At 37.9% G+C, this 27,560-nt stretch overlaps 8 protein-coding genes across 8 annotated transcripts; 3 read left to right on the top strand and 5 right to left on the bottom strand.

The window, feature by feature from the left end:
- Window positions 1-573: 573 nt before the first annotated feature.
- LOC308141316 (hemoglobin embryonic subunit alpha-like) lies at window positions 574-1,223 on the bottom strand. The gene is made up of 3 exons (XM_080511416.1): window positions 1,123-1,223; window positions 825-1,032; window positions 574-711 (listed from the first exon to the last, which is right to left on the bottom strand). The coding sequence occupies exons 1-3, from the start codon at window positions 1,215-1,217 to the stop codon at window positions 583-585; spliced, it is 432 nt and encodes a 143-aa protein (XP_080367542.1). The 5' UTR covers window positions 1,218-1,223; the 3' UTR covers window positions 574-582.
- Window positions 1,224-2,757: 1,534 nt separating this feature from the next.
- Window positions 2,758-3,381, top strand: LOC308141794 (hemoglobin subunit beta-like; the record flags this gene model as incomplete). Its single annotated transcript, XM_080512018.1, has 3 exons — window positions 2,758-2,849; window positions 2,942-3,164; window positions 3,253-3,381. The coding sequence occupies 3 exons, from the start codon at window positions 2,758-2,760 to the stop codon at window positions 3,379-3,381; spliced, it is 444 nt and encodes a 147-aa protein (XP_080368144.1).
- A 2,028-nt stretch (window positions 3,382-5,409) lies between these two features.
- LOC308141604 (hemoglobin embryonic subunit alpha-like) lies at window positions 5,410-6,059 on the bottom strand. Its single transcript, XM_080511809.1, has 3 exons — window positions 5,959-6,059; window positions 5,661-5,868; window positions 5,410-5,547 (listed from the first exon to the last, which is right to left on the bottom strand). Exons 1-3 carry the CDS (start codon window positions 6,051-6,053, stop codon window positions 5,419-5,421), a joined length of 432 nt encoding a protein of 143 aa, XP_080367935.1. The 5' UTR covers window positions 6,054-6,059; the 3' UTR covers window positions 5,410-5,418.
- A 3,312-nt stretch (window positions 6,060-9,371) lies between these two features.
- LOC308141607 (hemoglobin subunit beta-like) lies at window positions 9,372-10,007 on the top strand (the record flags this gene model as incomplete). The annotated part of the gene is made up of 3 exons (XM_080511814.1): window positions 9,372-9,475; window positions 9,568-9,790; window positions 9,879-10,007. The coding sequence occupies exons 1-3, from the start codon at window positions 9,384-9,386 to the stop codon at window positions 10,005-10,007; spliced, it is 444 nt and encodes a 147-aa protein (XP_080367940.1). The 5' UTR covers window positions 9,372-9,383.
- Window positions 10,008-11,657: 1,650 nt separating this feature from the next.
- LOC308141606 (hemoglobin embryonic subunit alpha-like) lies at window positions 11,658-12,300 on the bottom strand (the record flags this gene model as incomplete). Its single annotated transcript, XM_080511813.1, has 3 exons — window positions 12,200-12,300; window positions 11,902-12,109; window positions 11,658-11,786 (listed from the first exon to the last, which is right to left on the bottom strand). Exons 1-3 carry the CDS (start codon window positions 12,292-12,294, stop codon window positions 11,658-11,660), a joined length of 432 nt encoding a protein of 143 aa, XP_080367939.1. The 5' UTR covers window positions 12,295-12,300.
- Window positions 12,301-13,910: 1,610 nt separating this feature from the next.
- Window positions 13,911-14,546, top strand: LOC308141602 (hemoglobin subunit beta-like; the record flags this gene model as incomplete). The annotated part of the gene is made up of 3 exons (XM_080511807.1): window positions 13,911-14,014; window positions 14,107-14,329; window positions 14,418-14,546. The coding sequence occupies exons 1-3, from the start codon at window positions 13,923-13,925 to the stop codon at window positions 14,544-14,546; spliced, it is 444 nt and encodes a 147-aa protein (XP_080367933.1). The 5' UTR covers window positions 13,911-13,922.
- Window positions 14,547-17,042: 2,496 nt separating this feature from the next.
- LOC308141603 (hemoglobin embryonic subunit alpha-like) lies at window positions 17,043-18,009 on the bottom strand. Its single transcript, XM_080511808.1, has 3 exons — window positions 17,876-18,009; window positions 17,571-17,778; window positions 17,043-17,251 (listed from the first exon to the last, which is right to left on the bottom strand). Exons 1-3 carry the CDS (start codon window positions 17,968-17,970, stop codon window positions 17,123-17,125), a joined length of 432 nt encoding a protein of 143 aa, XP_080367934.1. The 5' UTR covers window positions 17,971-18,009; the 3' UTR covers window positions 17,043-17,122.
- Window positions 18,010-24,765: 6,756 nt separating this feature from the next.
- Window positions 24,766-25,433, bottom strand: LOC308141609 (hemoglobin subunit alpha-1-like; the record flags this gene model as incomplete). The annotated part of the gene is made up of 3 exons (XM_080511816.1): window positions 24,766-24,894; window positions 25,033-25,240; window positions 25,336-25,433. 3 exons carry the CDS (start codon window positions 25,431-25,433, stop codon window positions 24,766-24,768), a joined length of 435 nt encoding a protein of 144 aa, XP_080367942.1.
- Between the last annotated feature and the right edge of the window lie 2,127 nt (window positions 25,434-27,560).

Genomic DNA, 27,560 nt, shown 5'->3' with positions numbered 1-27,560 from the left:
TTCATGGACACAAGTGTAAATCTTAAATAGCTTCTAAGACAGTCTTTTGCGTGTCATTATCACATGATCATTTATGCATAAACCATGGGCAGATAATTCATTCATTTATCGCCAACACCTGTTTTTGCATAAAATAACGCAGGCTGCGTACAAGTTTGACTATAACTTATTGAAAAAAAAAAATTAAGAAATGTCAGCCAATATAGTTATTTGTTTCTTGTGTTCATATTGACAATATTTGTAGATCTTCTTTTAAATAATCATAACACATAATTTACTTGCATAGAAATGACAAAAAAAGCTGTATTTCAGCATTTGTAGCTGAACTAATTGAAGAAGTACTTCACATGCAGAGTATAAACTCAATCCAATTTATCAGAAATGGGTAGAAATGTGGGATTTCTTTCTTTATTTTTATGCTTCATTGACATCAGTGTAAAATATAAGTTTTGTTGTGATGTTGAGCCAAATAGAAAATAAAGGATCCCATATACAAGCAAGACAATGTTGCTGCATTTGATATTTTATTGAGATTCACACTGACAGAGAGTCTCCCTGCAGCTCCATGCTGCTGTTTGCAGTTCACCTGTACTTCTCAGACAGGGCCAGAGCCACAGCAGCCAGGAACTTGTCGATGGAAATATGCACCTCAGGAGTGAACTCACTGGGGAACTGGATGGACAGGACCACCATCAGGTTGTGAGACAGGATCTGTGAAGAGAAAACAATTATTTAACATTTTTAGATTATTAAATAGAAAATACTGCGTCCTTGTTGAATTTTCAAGTTTGTAAAGTTGGTTGTCGAATTGAAATGAGATGTACCTTGAAGTTTGCGGGGTCCACTCTGAGGGTGAAGGCATGCAGCTGACTCAGCTCCACCAGACCCGCACTCAGGTTGTCGATCTTGGACACAGCATCAGTAACTCCGGACATCACGGTGGCTCCGTGCTTCTTCACCGGGGCAGAGCCGGGGCTCAGGTCCTTCCAGTGGGAGAAGTAGGTCTTGGTCTGCGGGTACACCACCAGCATCCTGGAGGGGAAACACACAGATGGAAAAGGCGAGTTAGAAATGAGAGAATGAAGCACAAAGAGCATTTATCAGCCGTGGAATTGTATTTACCTGGACAGAGCATCAGCACCAATGTCCGCCGCTTTGGGCGCCACTTTGGTCCAGAAGGTTTTGACTGTGTCCTTGTCTTTAGCGCTGAGACTCATCTTGATCTCTTGGTTGATTGTTGGTTTGAAGTCGAGAAGCTGTGAGGGTTTTTATAGGTGAAACAGGACCCGGGTCACACCCAGACCTCCTACGAAAAGATAGGCCGGACTCTTCTGGACACAAGCCAGAGGATGTGATACAACTTGGACCAGATAAAAACATAAAGTATGTGCAAACAAACATCAATTCATTTTTATTCTCCTGTCAAACTGGTAGAATAATTTTCCACCAAATTCAGAGCAGTTTTTCGACCCAAATGTTTTCTCAGTTTTTCCAGGACAGACTTTGTACAAGCAGAACATTATATTTGACATGATTATTCAAAAATGTTTACAGTATTTTCATTTAAAACAAAAACGAAAAACAAATATTGTTATTCAAGAACTGAAAGGTTAAGTTACTTGTTATTATATCTAAAGTGCATTGATTCTCTGACAAGTTAAGCGAGATGTGGTATGACTTAGACATGTGCTTAAAATTAACATTTCAACTCATTAAATACAAGTTGTGCATTTTTATTGTCCATGTTAAGAGAGTCAAGGTGCGTTTAATCTCAAATTGACTCCATCATGTTTTGCAGATGTTAGAAATCGCTTCTCACTTTTGCTTACTCTGCAGGAAAAAACAAATATGGCTGTCTAATTGAAACCTGTTCCCTGAACGCCTCCTGGTCTCACTGGGAGGTGTAGGTGGCCCCTCCTGATAAGGACTGACCACCCTGCACTGATAACATTCAAGCAGGAGATCCTTCGAATGTCCAGTCTGAGAAACTCACAGTTATTCAGAGGAACTCCAGTTCCAGATAGAACACACCCGCCCTGTCAAACCTACCATTATACATCAATAGAGGATGCTTTATTAACACACACACACACCCACACACACACACACACACACACACACACACACACACACACACACACACACACACACACACACACACACACACACACACACACACACACACACATTTCATTTCATTTTTTCATTAAAACAATAAAAAAAATCAACTCATGAATGCATGAATAGCTGCATGAATAGCTACATTATAAAATTGTCAGATTATCTTTCATTAGTGTTTATATTTACCATTTCATCTTGATTTGTTCATTTCATTACAGTAATATATCTCCTCAAATGATTTCTCACATAACTTCATGTGCAAAGGTTAAATCAAGAGAAAGAAAGACGATAAAATAAATTTATTTATAGATTAAAGCTGAATTGAAATATAATCAGTCTTTGGTAATTTTGGTTACACAAATTAAAGAAAAAACTAAAAGTGCTTCACGTGTCAATATCCATGAAAAAACCCAACTTTTTTCATGACAATGGAGGAAAAAATGATTCATTACTACAAACGGTTTGTTAGATTTGATACAACTGAACACTTGTCATAGTATGATTGAGATAAAGTAGTTGTCCCACCTCCAGCTCCACCCGGCTGCATACATGGGAGGATCTCACAGCTCCTATAAAAGCCTCCTGTGGCTCCGGCTGACCAACACAGGTCAAGTGGAACAAATCCAAACAGCCAAAATGGTGAAATGGACAGACTTTGAGCGAGCAACCATCCAGGACATCTTCTCCAGGATCGACTATGGTGTCGTTGGTCCTGCTGCTCTTACCAGGTGACACTTTGCTCCTTACTTTAATTCTTTGGGTACTGTGATGGTAAATCTCCAGAAGTGAGACTTGTGGGTGTTTCCACGTGTGTCCTCAGGTGTCTGGTGGTCTACCCCTGGACTCAGAGGTACTTCGGTAGCTTTGGAAACCTCTACAATGCTGCTGCCATCACGTCCAACCCGAAGGTGGCCGCCCATGGAAAAGTGGTCCTGCAGGGTCTGGAGCGGGCTGTGAAGAACATGGACGACATCAAGGCCACATATGCAGAGCTGAGTGTGCTGCACTCTGATGAACTGCATGTGGACCCCGGAAACTTCAAGGTAACGTTATGAGGGATGACTGTGGTGTTATTATCCACACTGAGTGACATGAAGACCCTCTCCTCACGCATGCTGTGTTGTGTTGCAGCTCCTGGGTGACTGCCTGACCATCGTGATCGCTGCTCAGCTGGGTAAAGACTTCACAGCTGACGCCCAGGCAGCGTTTCAGAAGTTCCTCAACGTGGTGGTGTCCTCCCTGCAGAGACAGTACTACTGAGGAGCTCCAGCAGAGGACCTCACATGATCGGTTTTTGGTCTTTCACCATATCATAACAAATGGCTATAAATAAATACATTGTTTTAATCACCAGGCACTCTCTTCCTTGTCAGTTTTAGTTCACAGACCACATACATTGCATACTTACAGAGGGCTAACTTGCAAATTCAGGAGGGGATCATGTAGTTAATTCCCCCACTGTGTATAGGAGACAAGAAAGGGATAAAGTGTAATATAAATTAATGTGGGGGTTTCTTTTTTCAGATGGTTTGATCATGCTCTAAGATCAACAGAATGATTAATAAAATATGTTTTGCACTCTAGGAAAAACATCTGTTCAGTTTTTCTGGGTGAATTTGACCTCACATGATATGTTTTCGGTCATATCACAACAAATGCTATAAATAAATACATTATTTTAATCAACATGCAGTATATCCCTCTCTTCATTGATTTTCATTCTGTCCTCAAGTTAAACCAGTCACATGGTGTGAATTCTGTTTTCTGTGTCTCGTCCAACAATCAAAAGTTTGGTCATGAGCACCATTATTTGAAATGATAGTTGTTGGTTTTTTTTTCAAAGTCCTAAATATAAGAGGAATTGTGTTTGAAAAACAAAAATGAAAATACTGATTAGCACAAACACAGAGGTTTCATTGTAGTTTTTATTTAAAATTTAACAATGATAAAAGCCAAATGTAATTTCAATCATCCGCTTTTTCATTTTTAATCCCAATGCTGCTTTGATGTTGACTTCTTTAATTCAACAGAAATATGTTTGCGTGTGTGTTTTATCTCTTAGAGAGCTACTTTGAGTGTTTCTATGAATAATCTCTTGGGTACAAATACATATTGGAGTATAATAAAGTCAATATTTACACTATATGCTCTCTTCTACAAAGTTGGAGTAAAATATTTTATCTTTTCATGAAATGTATGTGACAGTACGAGTGTATACCTTCTCAAAACCTTATTGATCAAACATACCACCTTAAAAAAAAGAAGTTTTTAGTCGTTTGTCACGTTTTTGTTTACATGCTGAAGATTTTTGATAATTTTTTCAGTAACCATATATGGCTCACCTATTTTATATTTTTAAGCAATTTTCATCAGTCAAGTCTGTTTAGAAGAAAATGATAAATAGCTTTATTTATTTAATTTCTTTAGTTATATCTCACTGTATTAAACCCAAGAGAGGAAATTCCTTCCATAAGTGATGTTTTTTTCCCCTCAAGATGCTTGTTTTGTCTGTTATCGACCCTATTTGTAGGAGACAAAAGTTCATCAAGTTAATCAAGCTTCACAAACAAACTTGCAAAATCTAAATAATATTTCAGACAATCTTTTTTTTCACTGGTAAAACTATGTAGATTATTCCTACAGTTGTATTCCTGTGTTTTTATGCCATCTATTTGCAAATAACAAGACAGACTAGAAGGTTAATCATCACACTTTTAAAAAAGCCTTAAAATTTCAAAGAATATAACTAATCAATAGTTTCTGGAGTTCATATGTTGACATCATTTGTAGATGTTATGTTAATTGTTTTAACAGTACTCATGTAAAAGGGACAAAATGCATTACAACAGTCATAATGAACAGAATAGAATAGAAGAGAAGAGAAGAGAAGAGAAGAGAAGAGAAGAGAAGAGAAGAGAAGAGAAGAGAAGAGAAGAGAAGAGAAGAGAAGAGAAGAGAAGAGAAGAGAAGAGAAGAGAAATACTTTATTAATATGTTCCTGTAAATAGAAGAAGTCATTCAGATACGGATTATAAGCTCTTCTTGTACTTAATTATATATTTGTTTTTTTAATTATTTAAGATGTCACTCCATTTTGTGAGAAATATGTAAAAAAAACAACAACAATTGTTTAAAGTTGCTTGATATTAGTGTAACATTTTTGTGTGACATTGAGCAAAGCTGAACTTAAAGGATCCCATAAACAACCAGAACAAAGTTGTTGCATTTGATAATTTTTTTTATTGAGATTCACACTGACAGAGAGTCTCCCTGCAGCTCCATGCTGCTGTTTGCAGTTCACCTGTACTTCTCAGACAGGGCCAGAGCCACAGCAGCCAGGAACTTGTCGATGGAAATATGCACCTCAGGAGTGAACTCACTGGGGAACTGGATGGACAGGACCACCATCAGGTTGTGAGACAGGATCTGTGAAGAGAAAACAATTATTTAACATTTTTAGATTATTAAATAGAAAATAATGCATCCTTGTTGAATTTTCGAGTTTGTAAAGTTGGTTGTCGAATTGAAATGAGATCTACCTTGAAGTTTGCGGGGTCCACTCTGAGGGTGAAGGCATGCAGCTGACTCAGCTCCACCAGACCCGCACTCAGGTTGTCGATCTTGGACACAGCATCAGCAACTCCGGACATCACGGTGGCTCCGTGCTTCTTCACCGGGGCAGAGCCGGGGCTCAGGTCCTTCCAGTGGGAGAAGTAGGTCTTGGTCTGCGGGTACACCACCAGCATCCTGGAGGGGAAACACACCGATGGAAAAGGCGAGTTAGAAATGAGAGAATGAAGCACAGAGAGCATTTATCAGCCGTGGAATTGTATTTACCTGGACAGAGCATCAGCACCAATGTCCGCCGCTTTGGGCGCCACTTTGGTCCAGAAGGTTTTGACTGTGTCCTTGTCTTTAGCGCTGAGACTCATCTTGATCTCTTGGTTGATTGTTGGTTTGAAGTCGAGAAGCTGCGAGGGGTTTATATACACGTGCCAGTGGACGGGCACACCCTTCAGAGATAGGCTGCACCCCAAACCACCTGCTTTATCCGACATGAGATATAGGAACATGTGCAAGTTTAAATCCATATTTTACTATATATATCAGACTGGAAAAAATATATATACTTTGATGCATTTATCCCTGTTGACACTCTTGGATTTGAAAAACAATAAAAATGTATTCCGGTTCGATTTTAAACACGTTTTCACCGTTTGTTTGTTTCAACACAATAAAATAAAAAACCTGGAGTGAATCCTTCAATTAAATTAATAATAAAAAAAATATATATATATTTTTTTTAAATTGTCACCTTTAAGCAAAAACAGTCTATAATTAATTTCTCAAAGGTGCAAACTCTCCATTCAGCAGTCTTCAGAGTAATTTCTCCAAAAATGAGTAAAAAGATGTTCAACCACGGCGGGAAAAAATGTCGATCTACTTTCACAATGAGATTGTATCATTTTGTGCTGCAAGAAAAGTTAAAAAAAACAAACAAAAAATAACACGTTGACTTTCCGTTTTATATATTTGTTTTTGTTTTTGTTTTTGTTTTTGAGTGACGAACTTTTGTCAGACGCTGCGTCTAATTACTTTCTAATGATCAACAACTTATCGCTTCCTCAGGAAAATGATAATATTAGACGTTTTCATGTGTCTTTCAAATTAATTTTCAAGAGAACCGAAGCCAAACATCTCTACGTTTGTTCGGTCCTGTTTTGAGCATTTCTTCTCTTACATTTATTGTTCAAAGACAGAAATTCCAGGACAGTAAAAGGCTTGGTTCGAGAGACACCTTTCGTGTTTAAAATAATTTTAGCTATTAGAGGAAAATATCAGATTTTGGTCAGTTACGCTCTTTTCAAACAAGTTGTAGGAACCTCATATCCACATTCAAGTTTATGTCATTATATATACATATTTAATACCTAAGCACTCTACAGAGTTTGGTATAATATTTAAAGTGAAGATAAAACGTGAAACACATCGATTTCACTGAAAGTGACATTTAATTCTACTTTAATAAAATGTGTTAATAACGCATGGTGCGTTAAATAAATCTCTATAATCCTTTAAGATTTATTCTGTTTATTGTTTGTTTGAATGAGTTATGACAATGTGCAGTGAAAGTTTTCGGGGGGTTCCTCCAATTTTGCGCACCAAGGGCATCAGAAACTCTCACTGTTTTATGATGACAGATTATTCCTCCTGCAACAAGGATCATATCAAATGTACTCACACTGATACCTTTTACTTGTCTGTTTGTTGGGGTGTGAAATTGTTGTCAAACACTTGCACAATCTTTCTTTTGTTGTAATTGCGCGTTTTAATCAAATAGTGCAGCTACGGTCACATTCGTGTATTTTATATTTAAATAAATAATATAATAAACAACACCGATTTGTTAGCCAAGATCCTCTGCCTGCATATTATTGAAATAACAGATTGGGGATCAATATTCTCGTGGATTCTGATTAAAAATTGTGGCGAAATTAAATATTTGGAAACATTAATAATTAGGAATAATTTGCCGAGCAGTTTCGTGCAAAAACACTGTCTCAACTTGTCAAACATGCCCTGTCTCTGAAATAAAATGGATATGTGATTAATCGTGGATCCAACAACTCATTGAACAAGATTTCACCAGGTAGCAAGAGTCCCACACCTGAGAAAAGAGTCGGTTCATGACCGAGCCAATTTATTTCGTTGAACTGAAAAGACTTTGACTGCACTTAAAATGTCTCATCAAATCCAGAGATGTGCACTGCAATGCTTTAACGTTGTTGCCAGAAACGCCCTGAGCTGACCCTCACATCACTGTGCCTGATAAGAAGCGACCACGCTGCACTGATACCATTCAAACCAGAGTACCTACGCAACTCCACTTGTCATATCTCAGTGACATTTCACCAAGTCATGATTTGAGTTCAAGATAACAGCCTCATCCTGACCAGTGAAAACGTCTCACTGAGGATGATTGGACATTACAAGTCCCTTTGAAAGTCAACAAACTGTTGCGACTATTCACATGTAACTGTCTCTTGTAAATAAAATACTCAATACAAAGTGACATTGAAATATCACCAGAAATAAAAGCTTTTAGTTAATTTAATAGATTTTGTTGTGCTTTATTGTATTTATTCCTTTTTTTATTCGGGCGTGGCGTGGTGTGTGTGTGTGTGTGTGTGTGTGTGTGTGTGTGTGTGTGTGTGTGTGTGTGTGTGTGTGTGTGTGTGTGTGTGTGTGTGTGTGTGTGTGTGTGTGTGTGTGTGTGTGTGTGTGTGTGTGTGTGTGTGTGTGTGTGTGTGTGAATGTAATGAACGATATAAAGCGCTTTGGGACTGCTCACCCAGCTGCAAGGCGCCATAGAAGTGAAGTCAATTGACCATTTTCAGTTCGGCTGTCCTATAAGTCTCTCCAAGATATGTTTATATAATTGTTTTTGCAATCATGCAAGATATATTTCGTTTCCTCTTGAATTATTGGGGAAAAATGCATTTTGTGCAACTAGTCAGCATATTAACCGATACATTTCTATTCATTTGAGCATAATTTGCCGTGAACGTGTTGTGTCTGCAATTAAAGTTCCACGAGTATAGATATTCATTTATCTCTCTTTGCTACCGTGGACTGCCAATAAATAATTAAATGTGTTAAAGTGGGACGCCAAAACTGAAAAGAAAAGAAAAAATGATCAAATAAATAAATAAATACATACATACATACATACATACATACATACATACATACATACATACATACATACATACATACATACATACATACATACATACATACATACATACATACATACATACATAAAGAAAGAAATAACCCCCCCTAATAGGCTGAATTGATGATAATAGGAAATACAATTAAATCATTGCATGTGCTTCTATGTTTTGGTTTTTGAAATTAGTCACAACATTTATAATAATAGTCTCTACTGTTTCAACAGGTTCCTCCTGCACTTTCAGTGCTCGGACCCTGTTGAAACAGTACAAGAGCAGTATAGTCATATAATCAGGCCAAACATTTCACTGGGTGTTCAAGAATAATATTTTTCCCATTTTTCTCCACCATCTGTCATAATATGCACATGTGTTTCTTCATGATAATTTCTCATGTTAAACTCCGTGTTGTCCCACCTCCAGCTCCACCCGGCTGCATACATGGGAGGATCTCACAGCTCCTATAAAAGCCTCCTGTGGCTCCGGCTGACCAACACAGGTCAAGTGGAACAAATCCAAAGAGCCAAAATGGTGAAATGGACAGACTTTGAGCGAGCAACCATCCAGGACATCTTCTCCAGGATCGACTATGGTGTCGTTGGTCCTGCTGCTCTTACCAGGTGACACTTTGCTCCTTACTTTAATTCTTTGGGTACTGTGATGGTAAATCTCCAGAAGTGAGACTTGTGGGTGTTTCCACGTGTGTCCTCAGGTGTCTGGTGGTCTACCCCTGGACTCAGAGGTACTTCGGTAGCTTTGGAAACCTCTACAATGCTGCTGCCATCACGTCCAACCCGAAGGTGGCCGCCCATGGAAAAGTGGTCCTGCAGGGTCTGGAGCGGGCTGTGAAGAACATGGACGACATCAAGGCCACATATGCAGAGCTGAGTGTGCTGCACTCTGAGAAACTGAATGTGGACCCTGGAAACTTCAAGGTAACGTTATGAGGGATGACTGTGGTGTTATTATCCACACTGAGTGACATGAAGACCCTCTCCTCACGCGTGCTGTGTTGTGTTGCAGCTCCTGGGTGACTGCCTGACCATCGTGATCGCTGCTCAGCTGGGTAAAGACTTCACAGCTGACGCCCAGGCGGCGTTTCAGAAGTTCCTCAACGTGGCGGTGTCCTCCCTGCAGAGACAGTACTACTGAGGAGCTCCAGCAGAGGACCTCACATGATCTGTTTTCTTTGAACTCATCTGAAAATAAAACAATTAATTGATCAAACTGAAAGCATTGTAAACATGGCATTTGTTTATTTGTTTAATCACCAATGTATCATGACGTGTGAATTTTAAATCTTAAATAAACAACATCATTTAAATCATTTTAAACAATCGATTCACTAACACAGCATAAAAATGAGAGGACACATTTGTAAAACCCTACTTTTGAACAAAATGCCTCCGAAATCAAATTGCCGAATAAACATAATTTATGCTCTAAAACTGGAGTAAACCAGAGCAGAAAGTGGCCCACCACAGACCACAGGGTTTATTCTGGCCTTTCGGATTAGAAACTTCCAAATTCCATTAAACCCAGGAAACTTCACTTGGTCTTTAAAATGAATAACTTTGTTTGTTTTAAACTCATTCACTGGAAATCATATCACAATAGTGGATTTATCAATACACTGAGAACCAACCTGAGACATAATTGATGCCACAGTCAAAGTGAGTAAAGATATATCTTTACTAACTGACACGGAGAAGCAAATAAGTGAGGATGAATATGAATGACGAAGACTAGACGGCAGGGTTTTTGCAGCGTTTCATAGAGGATCATCAAAATTGTATTTTAAAATTGTACTCCAGCCCCTTTGCACCAAAATGCATTGTGTTTGTGTTTAATCAAGTAATATTAAACCCATTTGTTTTTTTTGTTGTTTTTGTTTTTGTTTTTGTTTTCCAAAGCAGGATTGGAGAATTCTGTAAAATAGACCAGCAACATATACTTTTGGCAGAAGTGGAAATTGTAAAGGAAATTTGTGAAAGTACAGTTTCACAGTTTGTTTTGTTGCAATCCTCACAAGTAAAAGTATACTATTGATTTTAGAAACTGCTTAAACCATCAGTTAATTTATAACCATATTTCAATTGCACACCCAATAGAAGTAATTTGACCAAATTCATTTGAAGCACATTTCGCTGACCAGCAATCGAATCTTTGAAATGACATGGACATGTTTCAGAAATAATTAACAAAAACAACTAGTCACAACCATATTCAGTGTAATTTATGAGTAAAAAGTAGATTACATGGTGTACATTATACATTGTGAAATTCATTATTTTAAAGCTAATAAAGAGTAAAACAAACCAAAGCAAGTTTATCTTTTAGGAAAATTAAGTTATTAACCTTTAAATTCAAATTGTATGTGATGGACCTGCTTATCTAATGGAGAGAAGATTGAAGCGCTGAAGGTTCAAAAGAATACATAGACAGAACATATATTTAGATCTATTAAAGAAATAGATTAAAATACTTTATTTGCTTAAACTCCCTTTATTGACACAAAGTAAGCCAGACAACAAGTAGGCTCTACTAAATGCGGGTGTATTACACAATGTATTGACTGTTTAACTTTTTGTGGTCTCCATTTATTTAAGTCAAATATATGTTTATTTTCAAAACTACATATTTAACAACATTTCCAGTTTCAAGTTTGACGAGATTGGATAGTCGTACCTCACAAAACAAGTCACAAACAACCAGAACAAAGTCATTGCATTTGATAATTTTTTTTATTGAGATTCACACTGACAGAGAGTCTCCCTGTAGCTCCATGCTGCTGTTTGCAGTTCATCTGTACTTCTCAGACAGGGCCAGAGCCACAGCAGCCAGGAACTTGTCGATGGAAATGTGCACCTCAGGAGTGAACTCACTGGGGAACTGGATGGACAGGACCACCATCAGGTTGTGAGACAGGATCTGTGAAGAGAGAATAATTACTACATTTAACACTTTTTCGAAATAGCAATAATAACAATCATCATCATCATGCATCCTTGTTGATTTGTCTAGTTTTTAAAGTCAGTTGTTGTACCTTGAAGTTTGCGGGGTCCACTCTGAGGGTGAAGGCATGCAGCTGACTCAGCTCCACCAGACCCGCACTCAGGTTGTCGATCTTGGACACAGCATCAGCAACTCCGGACATCACGGTGGCTCCGTGCTTCTTCACCGGGGCAGAGCCGGGGCTCAGGTCCTTCCAGTGGGAGAAGTAGGTCTTGGTCTGCGGGTACACCACCAGCATCCTGGAGGGGAAACACACCGATGGAAAAGGCGAGTTAGAAATGAGAGAATGAAGCACAGAGAGCATTTATCAGCCGTGGAGTTGTATTTACCTGGACAGAGCATCAGCACCAATGTCCGCCGCTTTGGGCGCCACTTTGGTCCAGAAGGTTTTGACTGTGTCCTTGTCTTTAGCGCTGAGACTCATCTTGATCTCTTGGTTGCACCGAGAAGCCGTCAGGGGTTTTTATACACGCGACAGTGGACGGGCACACCCGGGACAACCCCTGCACTGTGCTTCACGTGCGTTTGGATGCGATCCAAAAGATGTGATCATAACGTGAGAACCAGATATCCTTCAGTTTATGTGTATTACATGTATAATGTTCAAACAAATATATAAGACCAAAAATAAAGCATATATAATTTTAAGTGTGATGAAAAAATGCAGATCAATAAGTAAAAAAATGTTTTAAAAGAAATCACAATATTAGTACATAAGCCTAGAAATAACCAAGATTGACTGGCACAACATTTCACCTAAAATACTACTTAGTTATGGCATTATGAGTATCTATAAATTTGATTATGATTCGGATCAGCACTAATAGTAAATGATTCCATGGATTGTTATGAAACAAGTTGTGTTTTCTCGTAAGTTATTACGATTGCATGTACAATTTAACTCTTGACTTTACAAACTTGAAACTTAGAATTCAAACGCCAGCAACCAACATACTTGACGCTATGATAATTGATCATTCATTGAAATATGTTCAAATATTAAACTCCCCCGCCCCTCTCTCTGACTGTTACAGACTATCACTTTGAAATTTTAAATACAACGACTTGCAGCTCCAGGCTGCTGTGTGAAGTTAAACCTTTTTATCATAAACACCCTCCTGAGATGACCAGAAGGTAGAGGTGGGTCTCCCCCATATCTATACAACAGATAAGAACCGACCGGGCTGCACTGATACCATTCAAAGGGGTGTACTACCTACGTAAGTCCAGTTTCAGATATCTTTGTCATTTTGATGAGTCATTTTGCCGGTTCAGGATATACCTAAAATGCAATTTATGCCAAAAAAAATTACTAAATCTTAGAAGGAAAGAATCTCTGAATTAAGAAGGAATTATTAAAATGTATTTTTAAAAGGAAAAAGATTTCATCTGAAGCTGATCGCAAATGTCAACAAATCAAATCTTTGTGAAATAACTAAATAAATAACTAAATAAATAAATAACCAACTAAATAAATAAATAAATAAATAAATAAATAAATAAATAAATAAATAAATAAATAAATAAATAAATAAATAAATAAATAAATAAATAAATAAATAAATTAGTCTTTCACATCACAGAAAAATCTAATAATAAGATTAATCAAATTCGCAATTACTTAAGCATCTTGAATTTTCAGCCTGCCTTTTATGTTTTCATGCATTTTTCAGTTGCAGTAGTTTAACCTAAAAACCAACCTATTTCATGTTCTGCAAGAGCTGTAATGTGACATATAAATGAACAACATCGAGTGGTAAGTAAAAATACTTTGAGCGTCTGCTGAAAAATTGTTGCTGGAAATTAATAAAAAAGAAGAGAAAATATGTTCACAAACAGTAATCTAAATGTTCATGTGTTTCTGATCACTAAAATGTTAGAGAATTACATTCTCGGTTTTCTTTTACTTGAAATATGTCCTTTGGCCAACAGTTGTCCCACCTCCAGCTCCACCCGGCTGCATACATGGGAGGATCTCACAGCTCCTATAAAAGCCTCCTGTGGCTCCGGCTGACCAACACAGGTCAAGTGGAACAAATCCAAAGAGCCAAAATGGTGAAATGGACAGACTTTGAGCGAGCAACCATCCAGGACATCTTCTCCAGGATCGACTATGGTGTCGTTGGTCCTGCTGCTCTTACCAGGTGACACTTTGCTCCTTACTTTAATTCTTTGGGTACTGTGATGGTAAATCTCCAGAAGTGAGACTTGTAGGTGTTTCCACGTGTGTCCTCAGGTGTCTGGTGGTCTACCCCTGGACTCAGAGGTACTTCGGTAGCTTTGGAAACCTCTACAATGCTGCTGCCATCACGTCCAACCCGAAAGTGGCCGCCCATGGAAAAGTGGTCCTGCAGGGTCTGGAGCAGGCTGTGAAGAACATGGACGACATCAAGGCCACATATGCAGAGCTGAGTGTGCTGCACTCTGATGAACTGCATGTGGACCCCGGAAACTTCAAGGTAACGTTATGAGGGATGACTGTGGTGTTATTATCCACACTGAGTGACATGAAGACCCTCTCCTCACGCATGCTGTGTTGTGTTGCAGCTCCTGGGTGACTGCCTGACCATCGTGATCGCTGCTCAGCTGGGTAAAGACTTCACAGCTGACGCCCAGGCGGCGTTTCAGAAGTTCCTCAACGTGGTGGTGTCCTCCCTGCAGAGACAGTACTACTGAGGAGCTCCAGCAGAGGACCTCACATGCAGTTTTCTTTCACTTCATCCAAAAGTTTGCACTTTTTTCAACAAAACTGCAAGCATCAAATATATTGTTTCTTATTCTTTGATTGTTGAAGGTATATGAGAATAATGCAAAATTTTAAGATGTGATTTTTTGCCTTTGTGTCTCATTTTTTACCTCTACAGTAAAATTTTACTCTTAGTTGAAATTTGCACCAAGTTTGAATCAAACAACGTAGACTGATCATTTCTGAAGAATCTAATAGTAACGTGCAACTCCAGAGGCATCGTATGCAAAGTAGCCAACTGTCATGACCCCAAACACCAAGGAGGACCCCAAAGACATCAAACCGTAGTCAGAATGTGCTGCTACCCATTACTTACTTAGACTCTGCAACACAGATGTCAATGTCAAGGTGAGAGTGAACGCCCTGAACATGCAGATCATGTTATCACTCTGGAACTAAAAGCTGTACACTCGTTTTTTATGTCGTGAAGCTCATGCCGCTGACATACCTCCTCTAATAAGTGACCCTTTAGATTCTTTCATCTCCTTTACCCACTTGTGAACGTCCCTTGTTTTTTTCATTCTATCGCTTCTTATTTGAACGCTGGACTGTGCTCCAGCATGTAATGAGGCTTCTATGCTTGATATAAGTCAATGGCACAGTTAACCAACAGGTAGTAACACAATAAATCTCAATCTATTACAAGCACACAATAAAAGATTATAAAAAACCAACAAAAGCAGTGCGAATGATTTAATGGTGTTTTAATCCTGAAATGGCAAAGATGTTGATTATTTACTAGTTTTCAACTTTTATTCATTTCCCAATTACATTTTATTAGTTTTAGATGCATGTGTATATGTAGTTTTGAGTTACATTTTAAAACCAAAGCTCATTATAACTGCTGTAATTCCAATTTTCCTGGAATTCGAATGTTTAGACAAAAGTCTCATAGACTTTATGAAGGAGAGCTGCTTCCGACCTCTCAAACTGGAAGTCACATTAAAGATTATGTTAAAAACTCACATTAAAAACTACAACGGGCACTTGGTAGAGTGCATGATAGCCATTAGCTCGTAACGATGCTAAGTCGGTAGCACAGGCAGCTGCATCACTGTGTGAAACACTGACAGGGAGCGTCTCCATGGCATCAGACACTGATCTTCTTTGATGACAAATCATCCCTGAAAAATTCATGCAGTTCGGGTGTGTACTTTCTTGGCCAACTTCGTTGGCGAAGGTCATTATTATTATGACACAACCGGTTTTCAGGTCACATCAGCACTTCCGCCACCTCAAGAGTGTGAATATCATCAATGTCGACTTGAAGCCTGCAAACCTGATGTTGGTGGACCAGAGACTGGAGCCAGACCGAGTCAAGGTCATTGGTGCACAAATTGTCAACTGCCAGTTGTATCCAGACTCCTTACAGGTAAGTTACTGCTCTGGTAGTGGTGAACTAATCATGTGCATACCAACATGAACTTTCAGATCTCTGTCAGGTTTTCATAGTCGTTGAAGTTGTTGTGGTTCTGATGTTGAGTAAGTTGGATATAAAGTCAAACATGTGGAGATAGTCCAAGGAGTATATAAAAATATATTAATTGTTGTTTGATCTGATTTGCTGTTTGGTCCCTCGGCTGCATTGTTGTATATCTGTACCAGGGAGCATTACTTTTCCCTGGCTTGTCCCTACAAAATGGTAATTTTGAACAACTTTGTTTTCTTTTGTTTTTTCTTTTTTTTTTAACTTATCATTGTACATAGCTTATGAGACGGCAGACAAACCAATGTGGACTTCTCCTGTAATGTTCTACTGTATTTCTAGCTGACATACAGTACCTCATGCAGACTCAGGGCCAGCCACCAGACACACTGCTGGACATGGGAAAGGTTACTGGCCATTATTTCTTGAAGGACAGCAGTTCTAACTGATGGGGGCTCAAGGTATGTCTCATTTCCAGCCCCATGATTAATCTTCTACATGATATTTTCGCTGCTTATTTCTGACATTGCATACATTGCTTTATTTAGTCTGTTTGCTGTCTGTTCACAACCTCAAAGAATACTTTATTTCAACTATTATTCAACTATTATTTAGTCCCCCGGAGATTAATTTTTTGATTATTTGAAGTATGAGTGGGATATTACTTAGTTATATAAATTATTTCTGTATTCAGATGAGAGAAACTTATGATAAGTGTCATATATGTATGGAAATCAAAATAAGTTCATCCTGCCTTTTTTTTTAATGGTTTAAATGATAGATAACTTCTGAAAGCACTTTCAAGCTAAATTAATCCCAATATGAAAACAAAAGTTTAATATTTACAATACCCTACATATATCTTCAAGGTTACCACCATTGCTTTATTGCTTCTTTTTTTTTTGGCTTTCATTCTTGTTTTTGTTTAGTTTTTTGTTTGTTTTTTTACACTTTTACGAACGAGAGGAGTTCAATGCACCACACAAACAACAGCGACCGATGAGTTGCAAATAACATTTAATTGAACGTGAGAGCGATGAGTCCTGCTGTCCACCCTCTCCGTACTCCACGTGCAGCACTTCATCGGTACTTCTCGGCCAGGGCGCGAGCCAGGGCGGCCAGGAACTTGTCCATGGACACGTGCACCTCGGGGCTGAAGTCCCCGGGGTACTGGATGGCCATGACCACCATGATGTTGTGAGCCAGAATCTGACGAGAACATTTCAAACACCTCAGAGAGCCGTGCACACAGGGAAGGTCATTTGACGATTTAAAACGTGAACGCTCTTTTTTCGCTCAATGAGCGAATATTGGAAATTCAATTACGCCCGGTTGACGTCTGTCCAAATTAAATTAAATTAAATTAAATTAAATTAAATTAAATTAAATTAAATTAAATTAAATTAAATTAAATTAAATTAAATTAAATTAAATTAAATTAAATTAAATTAAATTAAATTAAATTAAATTAAATTAAATTAAATTAAATTAAATTAAATTAAATTAAATTAAGGGTGATATTCAGTACCTTGAAGTTGGCAGGATCCACTCTCAGGGTGAAGGCGTGCAGCTCACTGAGGTTCAGCAGACCTCCAGTCAGGTCGTCGATCTTGGACACAGCTTCAGCAACTCCGTTCATCACGGCGCCTCCGTGCTTCTTCACCGGGGCAGAGCCGAGGCTCATGTCCTTCCAGTGGGAGAAGTAGGTCTTGGTCTGCGGGTACACCACCAGCATCCTGGAAGGAGGAGGGAAAGAAAAAGAAAAAAAGAGTGAATAAGTCCAAGAGAAGCAACAAGGAGAACCAAACATCTCAGCTTTGGACTCATATTCACCTGCCGAGAGCATCAGCTCCAATGTCCCCGGCTTTGGGGGCAACTTTCCCCCAGAAAGCCTTGACTGCATCCTTGTCCTTAGCAGTGAGACTCATCTTGACTGTTTTTTGTAAGCTCAATGTACAAACGGTGGGGCTTTTTATACATGAACCAGGGCATGGGCACACCCGAGCCTCCGAGATAGGCTGGGCGATTCTGGATGGACTCCAAAGGACGTGATGCGGCTTCAACAGATAAACAAATTTAACAGCGACTTTGAAAGCATCAAAGAATCAAAAGGAGATTCCAAGTCTCTCATTATGCAAACTTCAAGCTGCATGGCTAAAGGTGTTGAATATTAATTTTCACACTCCTTGAAATCTTCAGCAGACACAATATTCCAGCTCCAGACAGTTACATATCAATAAAGTGCTCATCCTGAAACTGAAAACATGAATTAAAAGAAAAGAAAATTCTGTATCAGTAAGAACACAGTTTTATCTGTTCAAAGTGTGCAATACAAATCGAACCACATTTTAAAACAACTTATAAAATGCTTTACTTTGGACCAAATCTAATCTTTTTTTAAGTCATACTGTCAAATGTATTCATCAAAACCAATAGGTTGGACTGTGGCTGAATGCACATCACTTTTGATTAAAGAATTTACTTTTTTGTTGTAAAGAAGAAAAAAAAAAGGCCTAAAAAATAAAGAAAATGTAAATAAAAGATTAGATAATTATAAATACCTAAAATCATAATACATTTTGCTGATCTTTTTAAACATCCTTCATATTACCCATGTTTTTTGTTTTTCTCATTTTGAATTTGTTTTATTGTATAGTATGCCTATTTTATTTATTTTATACAAATGTGTGAACCGTGCACATTTACATCTTATGTATACTTTGGTCCACTGTGGTGTCGTTACATGTGCTTTTTAAATTAATTTGGATTGGATGAATACAATATTGCCTAAATATTATATGATGTAATATCTGACAGTCAATGCCTATTTGAAATATAAGCACTTGAATTAAGTATTAGTTATCATTTGATTTCAGTATTAGGACTGAGGGCATTCGAGGTGACTCCAGTTTGCAGCACATGGTGTGTAATTGAAGGCTTATCTAAAGTTAAAGGGGTGGAGTGGGTGGAGATAATGTAGTGCAGCAGAGGACCTTCTGACTGCAGGGCTGTTCTGTTAACTGCTCTGTGTTTTCAGCACTTATGGCTGTTTGATCTGAGTTCATACAGCCATTTCTCAGCTTTATTGGACCTTACAGCAACTGGAGCCGTTTTAAAAAAAAATGTTTTTACATATCTGTTATTCAAGCTAATCTAAACACCTTCAGGTTAAATTCACTGGACCTGCTTTGCTTTGTTTTTATTAAGCTTTTTTTTTCATGCAGCAATCATTACTTTAACTGTACAAAATGCCTTTCTCAGTTCCTTCAATGTGTTTTCCTTCCAAGTCAGCGGACACCGTGAGTCCATGGAAATTCAAATATCATTTGATTATTAGTTGATTTTTTTCAGCCACTTTATCTGAAAGACTGTGAGACCACCTCTAGTGAAAACATCCTGTCTGTGGTCCTGCTGTGTGTGTGTGTGTGTGTGTGTGTGTGTGTGTGTGTGTGTGTGTGTGTGTGTGTGTGTGTGTGTGTGTGTGTGTGTGTGTGTGTGTGTGTGTGTGTGTGTGTGTGTGTGTGTGTGTGTGTGTGTCTTCGCACATGATTAACTGGGATAGCAACACTGAATTGGACAAAGCAGCAGAACATAGATTAATAGGCCTGTTCTTTCTTTGATAATGGTTGCAATTAGCAGTCATTCCAGTAAATCTTTGTCCAATAAATCTTATGATTATATGTTTTATAGTTTCCTGAAAGTGTCTAAATACACCCAGAATTGACTTAATGTTGAAACCATCTGGTTCACAGTTTGGTTCCCAATGGATTTATTCTTTTAACAGAAAATAAAATGCTTTATATCTTGCTTATAAAAAATATCCAATGGATAGAGTTAATTTACTTTACTGTTTGTGTGAGAAATTTGTGAGAAAAGGCGGCCTGCAGAGGGCAGTTCCAGTCCACATGAAGACAGTCAGATCGTGTGGCTGTACAGTCCCTCATGTTTCAGCACGGCCCTGCAGTCGATGATAAAATCCTCCTTCTCCCACCAGCTCATCTGATTTGTATTTTTTGTTCATGTCTGGTGCAGAAAATGTGCTGTTTGCACTCATGTTAGTGTTTGTTTGTTTTTCTCTCGCTCTCTCATCAGTTCATCCTTTCATATTGTTCTTATTTGACCCATTTTTATTTAACCAAGAAAAATCAAATTGTATTTTTGTCCCCCTCTCAAATTCTTGACACTTCTCAATAAATCAATGTTCTCTGTGTTCATCCTCAACCATGTAAGGTTTACGTGTGGCTTTTAAGAGGGCTGCTAAACTAGATCAGGATATCATTGCTGGTTAGTTAACAGACATTATCTAAATCCTCCACATGCCAATGAACTCAAATCTGAGTAGATCTGAGCTCCACTCTATTAGATCTTTTATTTTATGAAACGTGACAAGGATCTCTCCACAAAAATACCACAATATGTTTAACGGTTTAACTGCATTCAAAACGAAATATAAATGCATTTTAAACCACATTGTTCACACACAAAGTTCTAAGCACACACTGCTTAGAACTTTGCTATAAATATACACCATTCTTTTGACATACTCCAATACAAATCTAACTGAGAAAAATTCAGGAAAAGAAAAAAATAGCTACCAGGAAGATGACTACAAAACCAAAACATGTACACGAGTAAATGTATAAATAGTCTATCAAATCTTCCAAACATTTCACTCAATAGAGATAATCGTCACTTCAGAAATGTTCATTATAGTCCCATAAAGACAGTTTTAGTGGAGTACATTTCCATTTAGATGTACTGAACCAATTTTAATACATTTAAAACAGTCACTGAGAAGAAAATGAGTTACTATGCTGTAAAAACCGCCAGTAACATTAAAGCAAATGATGCATAAAAAAAGGAATGCTACAATATTATGCTTTTTCAAAATGTTTGTGCTTGTAGTCTATTTTTTAACAGCATGTACAAAATACTGACAGACTGACAGACTTCTAATATAACTTGCTTTCATTTAGTTGTTCAGCTGTATTGACTTCTCATCTCCTCAACCACCACAGGAAGAAACATCTGCCAGATTTCTGGGACCTGGAGGTTCATGGAGGTATTCAGTTTGCAGGCGACAGCAGTGGAGATGCGATCTGCCAACAGCTGTCTTCAACAGTTTATGTTTACTCTGAGGAGAACTGCTCCGGTCATTATTTCCTCCCTCACATAAAAAAAAATAAAAAACTTTGTTCGTAATAACGCTGTGATAAGCAGGTGACACATTCATGTCTTGTGATCATGTATAATATATCTGTACCTATCGTGGGATCAATAAAGTATTATCAAACATAAATCCTAACATAAATGGACAAAACGACACCTAAATTATAAAAATTTGAATTAGTTTGCTCTTTCTGCATTTTGAAGTTTTTTAGAGGCTGGTTATGCCATCGGTTCATTATGTGAATATATAAGCATGAAATGGTCCAATAATTTATTTGATGCTTTTAACTCAAGAAACAAGCTCACTTAAATATTGTACGACATTATTAGATTCATTTGCACAAAGTCCAGTTTGGGTTATTTATTAAATATAATGATAATTGCATTACATATGTTTTATTGGCTACAGGCTATTGAGTTTTATATCTTTCTCAAAGCAGTTTAATCCATTCAGGAAAAGGTTAAAGATCTACAATAAAGTGTCATTGCTTTATTAAATGGTTGAGTTTTAAATACTTTAGTAACTTTTTAAAATGGAATAACCAAAACCAACGTGTGGCAATTACACATAATAGAAACACATATTTCACAATATGTGGCTTAATATACTTTAACAGTGGCATTGCAGCATATAAACACATAAAAACGTGCTTTAGCTGACTTATTCGAAGGGTTACAAAATAGGCATTAGTATAAAGCAGTATAAGTGAATGCTACAATCCATATTTGCTAAAAGGTACACAGATTAATGGAGGCACTGCAAATATCCCTTGATTTACTGACCCAATGTTAGTGGTTATACATTTTGTATAAATGATTAGTATTCTTATTTATCTTAAAGGGAGCTTAAGAGATTTCGAAGAAGCAAATTGACAGAAAACGACATTGCTGACGGGAAGAGTGACGTGTTGAGCAGGAGTGCTGGAGGTGCAGCACCACCATCTGACGGACAACAGCGGGGTTGCACATCTACGATTCCGAAAATCAGTCTTTATTATGTCTATGCATTGGGCGATACAGGCACATGCTTAGAGCGCTTTGGCCTCCAGGGGGCGCCACGAAACCGGGAAAAATACATCACCGCCATTAAAAGAATTACATTATAATTTTTTATTCTTAAAATGGGAAAGCTCACTTTGATTAAAATGTAAAAGCAATGCCGATTAATATAACCACAAATGACAATCCCAAAAAGTCTAACTGCAGTTTACTAGTGATAGTTGTCGCTAATCTAATGTGCATATAAGAAAGAAAAAATACAATGTATGTCACCTATTAATACAAGAAAACATGTATCTAAGGGTTTTTCTATCTTTTTTCTTTTTTTTAAGGAATCATAATTCTTATATGATAGCTGCAACACTCCTTCTCTCTCTTCAGATGCACTTTTGACCAATTTAAATCCAGCTTCTGCAAATGATGGACCCTCGACAGAAATCACAACTTCAGCAACCTTTACTACCAAAAGAGCCGTTAATGTCACTTTCCACTGATCCCAATAAATCTACAGCTGCAAAACATATTTAACCTCTAAGATGAGGTTCAAGTGGCTCATAATGTTTAAGTAAGAAAAAACAAAAACAAAAACTGTATCTTACAGTGTATTGTACACATCTTACATGATTAAACAGTTTCACCCTCTTTTTTTAGGCAACTTTTTTTTTAGACAATTTTGACATTTTAGGAGTATTAACTATAATATAAGGCTTTCTTTGCATATTTTTACAATTTGTTTTTCACTTATTTGCAGGATTTTTTGTTTTGGTGTAAGTTTGTAAGGGTATTTGTTTAGAATGTATTAAGCATGCACATTAGGTGACATGGTATCTTAGGAATTAAGGACAATCGTTGAAAGAATCCTATTCAATTTCTTTTTTCATGGACAATATCATGGAAGCTATAAGCTACAATATCATGCCATAATGTTGTTGAGATGATAAAACTCAAATAAAAATAAAGGGAAAATAACAAATTCAATACATTTCTCTGCAATATCAAGTAACAGCTGTACATTGAAGACAAGAAATAGATAAAAGAAAATCCCGAAACACCGAGACACTAACATAATGGAAATATTTCTTATAGGCTTCTGCCCTGCATCTGGTCACTATAGGTCATATAATTAGAGCCCTGAACTGATGACAGATATTCTTTGATATTTTCACAATTTTAGGTGACTTTATGACTCATAAATTACTCTTGTACTTGCAGAGCTCGCATTGAAACAAATCCACTTTTTTTTTCGTGCAGTATATGAATACTGCATGTTGAAATGAAGCTCTTCTCATGTGGAACAAGTTCAGTTTCACACAGTTTACAAAGAATAGGCTTAAATCTTTCCTGTTTCATAAGGTTTACAGTAAGGCTGGTTCAGGCAACACTGGACCATTAAGAGAAGCGTCACTGGCCACTGTCCATACATTCATATTTCACCATTACAAGTCACTAACCTTCAGTCTCTCTCATGATCCGAGCGTCCTGTTTCCATCAAGTCTGCAGCGAGTGATGACGAGCTGCTTTCTCATGTCCGTCCATGTGTTTGTCTGTTGTTCTTTTCATCTGTCCTCTCCTTTCTCTCTTTTTCCATCCCAGGGGTGTGCAACCTGTAGCTCTTACTGGCTCCAAACCAAATGAAACACTTGATCTTATTTTTGCCTTATTGACACATCACAGTCATTTTCAAAATGACTTTTATCTCTTAGATAGAAATAAATAAAATGGGATGAATCCTAAAATAACTGGAATTTTAAAAAGAGAACAAAGGTTAAAAATCGAAAAGGTAATGCTGCTTAGAAAACAAATAAAATGGCAAAAATGTCCTTGTTCTTGTGGCAATATGACTATAAATCATTCGTGTAAATAGTATTTGCTGTGTTTGGTTTAATTTCATCCCTTCTGTGCTTATATTAGTCAATTTTTGTCTTGTGTTATTTGATATTGTGGAGCAAAACAATTTCCTTCTGGGTGGAATCAAGTATTTCTATTCTATTCTATTCTGTTCTAATCTAGTCTATTCTGTTCTATCCTATTCTATTCTAAAATGTATTATGAAAGTGCTGAAATTAGAAACAAAAGCAGCTGAAACTATAATAAAAAGTTTAGCATCATAAATTGTAATCAAAACGTCACAAAAGCAACCGTTTTCAACTTGTTTAGAAACTTCTGTCTGGAAGTTGTAAACGTGTTTTGCAGCTCCAGGTCAATTTGTTTTGAAGAAAAATCACACAAAAAATTTCTCTTTTGGTCATGAATATTGCAGATCTTTAAAACCAGAACAGCAGAAACTCGTCTCCTGCACAGGTTTCTTACTTAAAACGGAGCGTATTGAAATATGTGCTGGAACAACTTGCGCTCGATTTATATGACCATGGCGAGTGTCAAAAACACATTATCTCAAACTCTAAAAAGTGAAACCAAACAAGACACAAGGCACCACTAAGAAAAAAGGAGAAACAGAAACCAAAAGCTGAGTTTTCGTTTGCATTTATTGGTCATGGTGCAGGATGAGGTTCGGTCATCTTGTCTCCCTGGAGCTCCACGCTGCTGTTTGCGCTTTATCGGTACTTCTCGGCCAGGGCGCGAGCCAAGGCGGCCAGGAACTTGTCCATGGCCACGTGCACCTCGGGGGTGAAGTCGACGGGGAACATAATAGCCATGACCACCATGATGTTGTGAGAGGCGATCTGCAGAGAATCACACAGAGACATTGAGATGACTTCCACCATGTCAGTTTCCCTGCAACACGCAACACGTGCGTAAAAAGTTTTCTGCGTAAAAAAGCGGAGTTGCAAGTCTGGACGCGTCCCGTTTCGTTTGCGTACCTTGAAGTTGGCAGGATCCACTCGCAGAGTGAAGGCGTGCAGCTCACTGAGGTTCAGCAGACCTCCGGTCAGATCGTCGATTTTCGTCACGGCATCGGCCACTCCGGACATCACGGTCACTCCGTGCTTCTTGATGGCGGCAGAGCCGGGGCTCAGGTCATTCCAGTGGGAGAAGTAGGTCTTGGTCTGGGGGTACACCGCCACCATCCTGCAGAGGGGGGGGGGGGTAATGTAAATGAGAAGGCCAAATAAAATAAAAACCAGAATTTGCAGCGGGGTGCATGTAAGGATGGGGGTAGTTACCTGGACAGAGCATCTCTGCCAATGTCCGGGGCGTGGGTGGAAATCTTAGCCCAAAAGGCCCTGACGGTGGCCTTGTCCTTGGCAGTGAGAGAAGTCATCTTGTTTCAGCTTTGACTTGGAGCCGCACGGTGAGCCCTTTTATGTCCGCAACAAAGCAAGTGCACACCCACTGCAGCCCCCCAAGCAATGGGCGTGGTACGTGCACAATCGCAATGGGTGAGATTAGGAAGTTATGACAGTCCAGAAAACGTCACCCATCACACATTTTTATTAAATCTATCATTGTTATATATGTCATCATTATGCCACTGTTGAGCAAAGAAAGAAAGCAAAAAAAAAAAAAAAAAAAAACAATCGAAGAGGGCTTTTCTAAAACGTCACTTAATATAAAATTAAAGGTCTGCCTGAATACATAACCCTGCGAGATGATTACCCATATTCAAATTATACATGTGAATCAACATAATACCAATCTGAAACTCTTTTCCTACAAGCTGATGGTAATTAGGGTAAATGTTTGGACTGACTGGGATGTTTAATATCAGTGAAGATGCTCAGGTGAAGCTACTTTAGTTATAGAAAGCAAAACAATCATTACAAATAATATCAAACTACCATTATTGTCTGTCGCAGAAGAATTGGTGTTGTTACGATAAATTGCCAGTTAATAAAGCAACATTGCTGTCACTTGAACCATCTCCAGTCTTATATTATTGAAAAATGGTGTAAGTGATCAAAACTCGTGTCTGTTCTTATATATTATTTAGTTTATCTGGAATGTTTTGCATTTCAAACATTTTTAATTTTTTTTTTACATAAGTATCACATTTCTTCAGTTACGTTTAACTGTTTTGTTTTGTCACGTACAAAAAAAAGTGTGGATTGTTACTATATTCTTTTTTTTTTTGGGGGGGGGGGGGGGGGCAAAACAACAACACAAATGATGAGTGTATGATGATAACAGCCTCAGCTGCGACACAATTACACAACATGCATCAGAGGGCGTCAGCAGTGTGGAGGATGATGTGTTATTGCCAGATAACAATACCACTCATAGACTCGACTTACACTACATCATATAGGAAGTCTCTGGGGTCCACCTGCAGTTTCCTAGAGGAGCAGCACGCTCCTGTCTGCAGAATTTGCATCGATTTTTGTCAATGTTTTATCGACGCCTGAAGACACGGGAGGGAAGATAAAAGTCGGAGGATGTGGTATCAGAGGCAGGATCATTTCATGGTCAGTTTTGGAGAAGATCTGCTAAAATCTATTAATTTCCCAATGTTTCAATAACAGAAGTGATTTTCTTTTCGTATTTTCCGACCTCCTCGTTCTGCAGAGGTTTCTACTACGACATCACTGACAACTGCTGCTATTATTTGGAAGGTCAATTCAACAGGGCAGTTCAAATAAACAATAAACTTTCTATTATACATTTCAAGAGCAGGAGCTTTTATTCAAACTTCAGTGAAATCAAACAGCATCAAGGACAGTACAAACAACCATTCAGGATTATTCCCATCTCTGAAACGTGGATCAGGACTGAGAAAGGAGCTGACTTTGAACTGGATTTATAAGAGTGTAACGACTTAAACAGAGAGGGGAAGGCTGTGTGAGGGGTAGCTGTGTATGTTGACATAAACCTGAAATATAAAGTGGTGGGGGGAAAATGGCAACAGCAACGAAGGAGGCATTTGAATAACCATCAACCAGTTTTCATAATATAAAACAGCTGCAACAGGAGAACGGAATGGATTATGGGACAACAATTTCAAAGAGTGAAGACAGAAGAGACAATAAATGCATTTCGAGAAGATCTGTGCAAACAGAACTGGCAGTCAGTATTGAGTGAAGATAGCTTTGACAAAACATATGAAACATTTTCATATGCCTTCGAATATGAAAGAAACTGGGCAATTAAGGAATACACTAAAAGAAAAAAGCATTTTGATCACAAAAGGATTACAAAATGTTTGTTAAAAAAAAGAGTTTTCTTTCCAAACTATTAAATTCCCAAAAGAAATTAAAACTGCGAAAGCCATCCCACTATACAAAACTAGAGACAGACACCTGTTCAAATCCCTTACATTGTATTTATGATTAGGTTTTTTTTTTTTTTTTTTTTTAGCTGTTTTAGCTTTTGATTTAACAGGTTCACCCTCCTTTTTAGGACATTTTTAGACAACTTTTATATTTTAGCAGTCAACTGTTTTCAAGCATTTTTT

The sequence above is a fragment of the Blennius ocellaris genome (assembly GCF_963422515.1).
Source record: "Blennius ocellaris genome assembly, chromosome: 16".
In the NCBI taxonomy this organism is placed as follows: domain Eukaryota; kingdom Metazoa; phylum Chordata; class Actinopteri; order Blenniiformes; family Blenniidae; genus Blennius; species Blennius ocellaris.
This window is presented reverse-complemented; position numbering and strand designations above follow the sequence as displayed.

Bases quoted from the DNA above. Each gene is read 5' to 3' on its own strand.
- LOC308141603 (XM_080511808.1), bottom strand. From the start codon at position 17,970: ATGAGTCTCACTGCTAAGGACAAGGATGCAGTCAAGGCTTTCTGGGGG. The intron at 17,779-17,875 runs GTGAATATGAGT...TCCTCCTTCCAG, and splicing joins GGAGCTGATGCTCTCGGCAG to GATGCTGGTGGTGTACCCGC. The intron at 17,252-17,570 runs GTACTGAATATC...TGTTCTCGTCAG, and splicing joins TGGATCCTGCCAACTTCAAG to ATTCTGGCTCACAACATCAT.
- LOC308141316 (XM_080511416.1), bottom strand. From the start codon at position 1,217: ATGAGTCTCAGCGCTAAAGACAAGGACACAGTCAAAACCTTCTGGACC. The intron at 1,033-1,122 runs GTAAATACAATT...TTTCCCCTCCAG, and splicing joins GGTGCTGATGCTCTGTCCAG to GATGCTGGTGGTGTACCCGC. The intron at 712-824 runs GTACATCTCATT...TTCTCTTCACAG, and splicing joins TGGACCCCGCAAACTTCAAG to ATCCTGTCTCACAACCTGAT.
- LOC308141604 (XM_080511809.1), bottom strand. From the start codon at position 6,053: ATGAGTCTCAGCGCTAAAGACAAGGACACAGTCAAAACCTTCTGGACC. The intron at 5,869-5,958 runs GTAAATACAATT...TTTCCCCTCCAG, and splicing joins GGTGCTGATGCTCTGTCCAG to GATGCTGGTGGTGTACCCGC. The intron at 5,548-5,660 runs GTAGATCTCATT...TTCTCTTCACAG, and splicing joins TGGACCCCGCAAACTTCAAG to ATCCTGTCTCACAACCTGAT.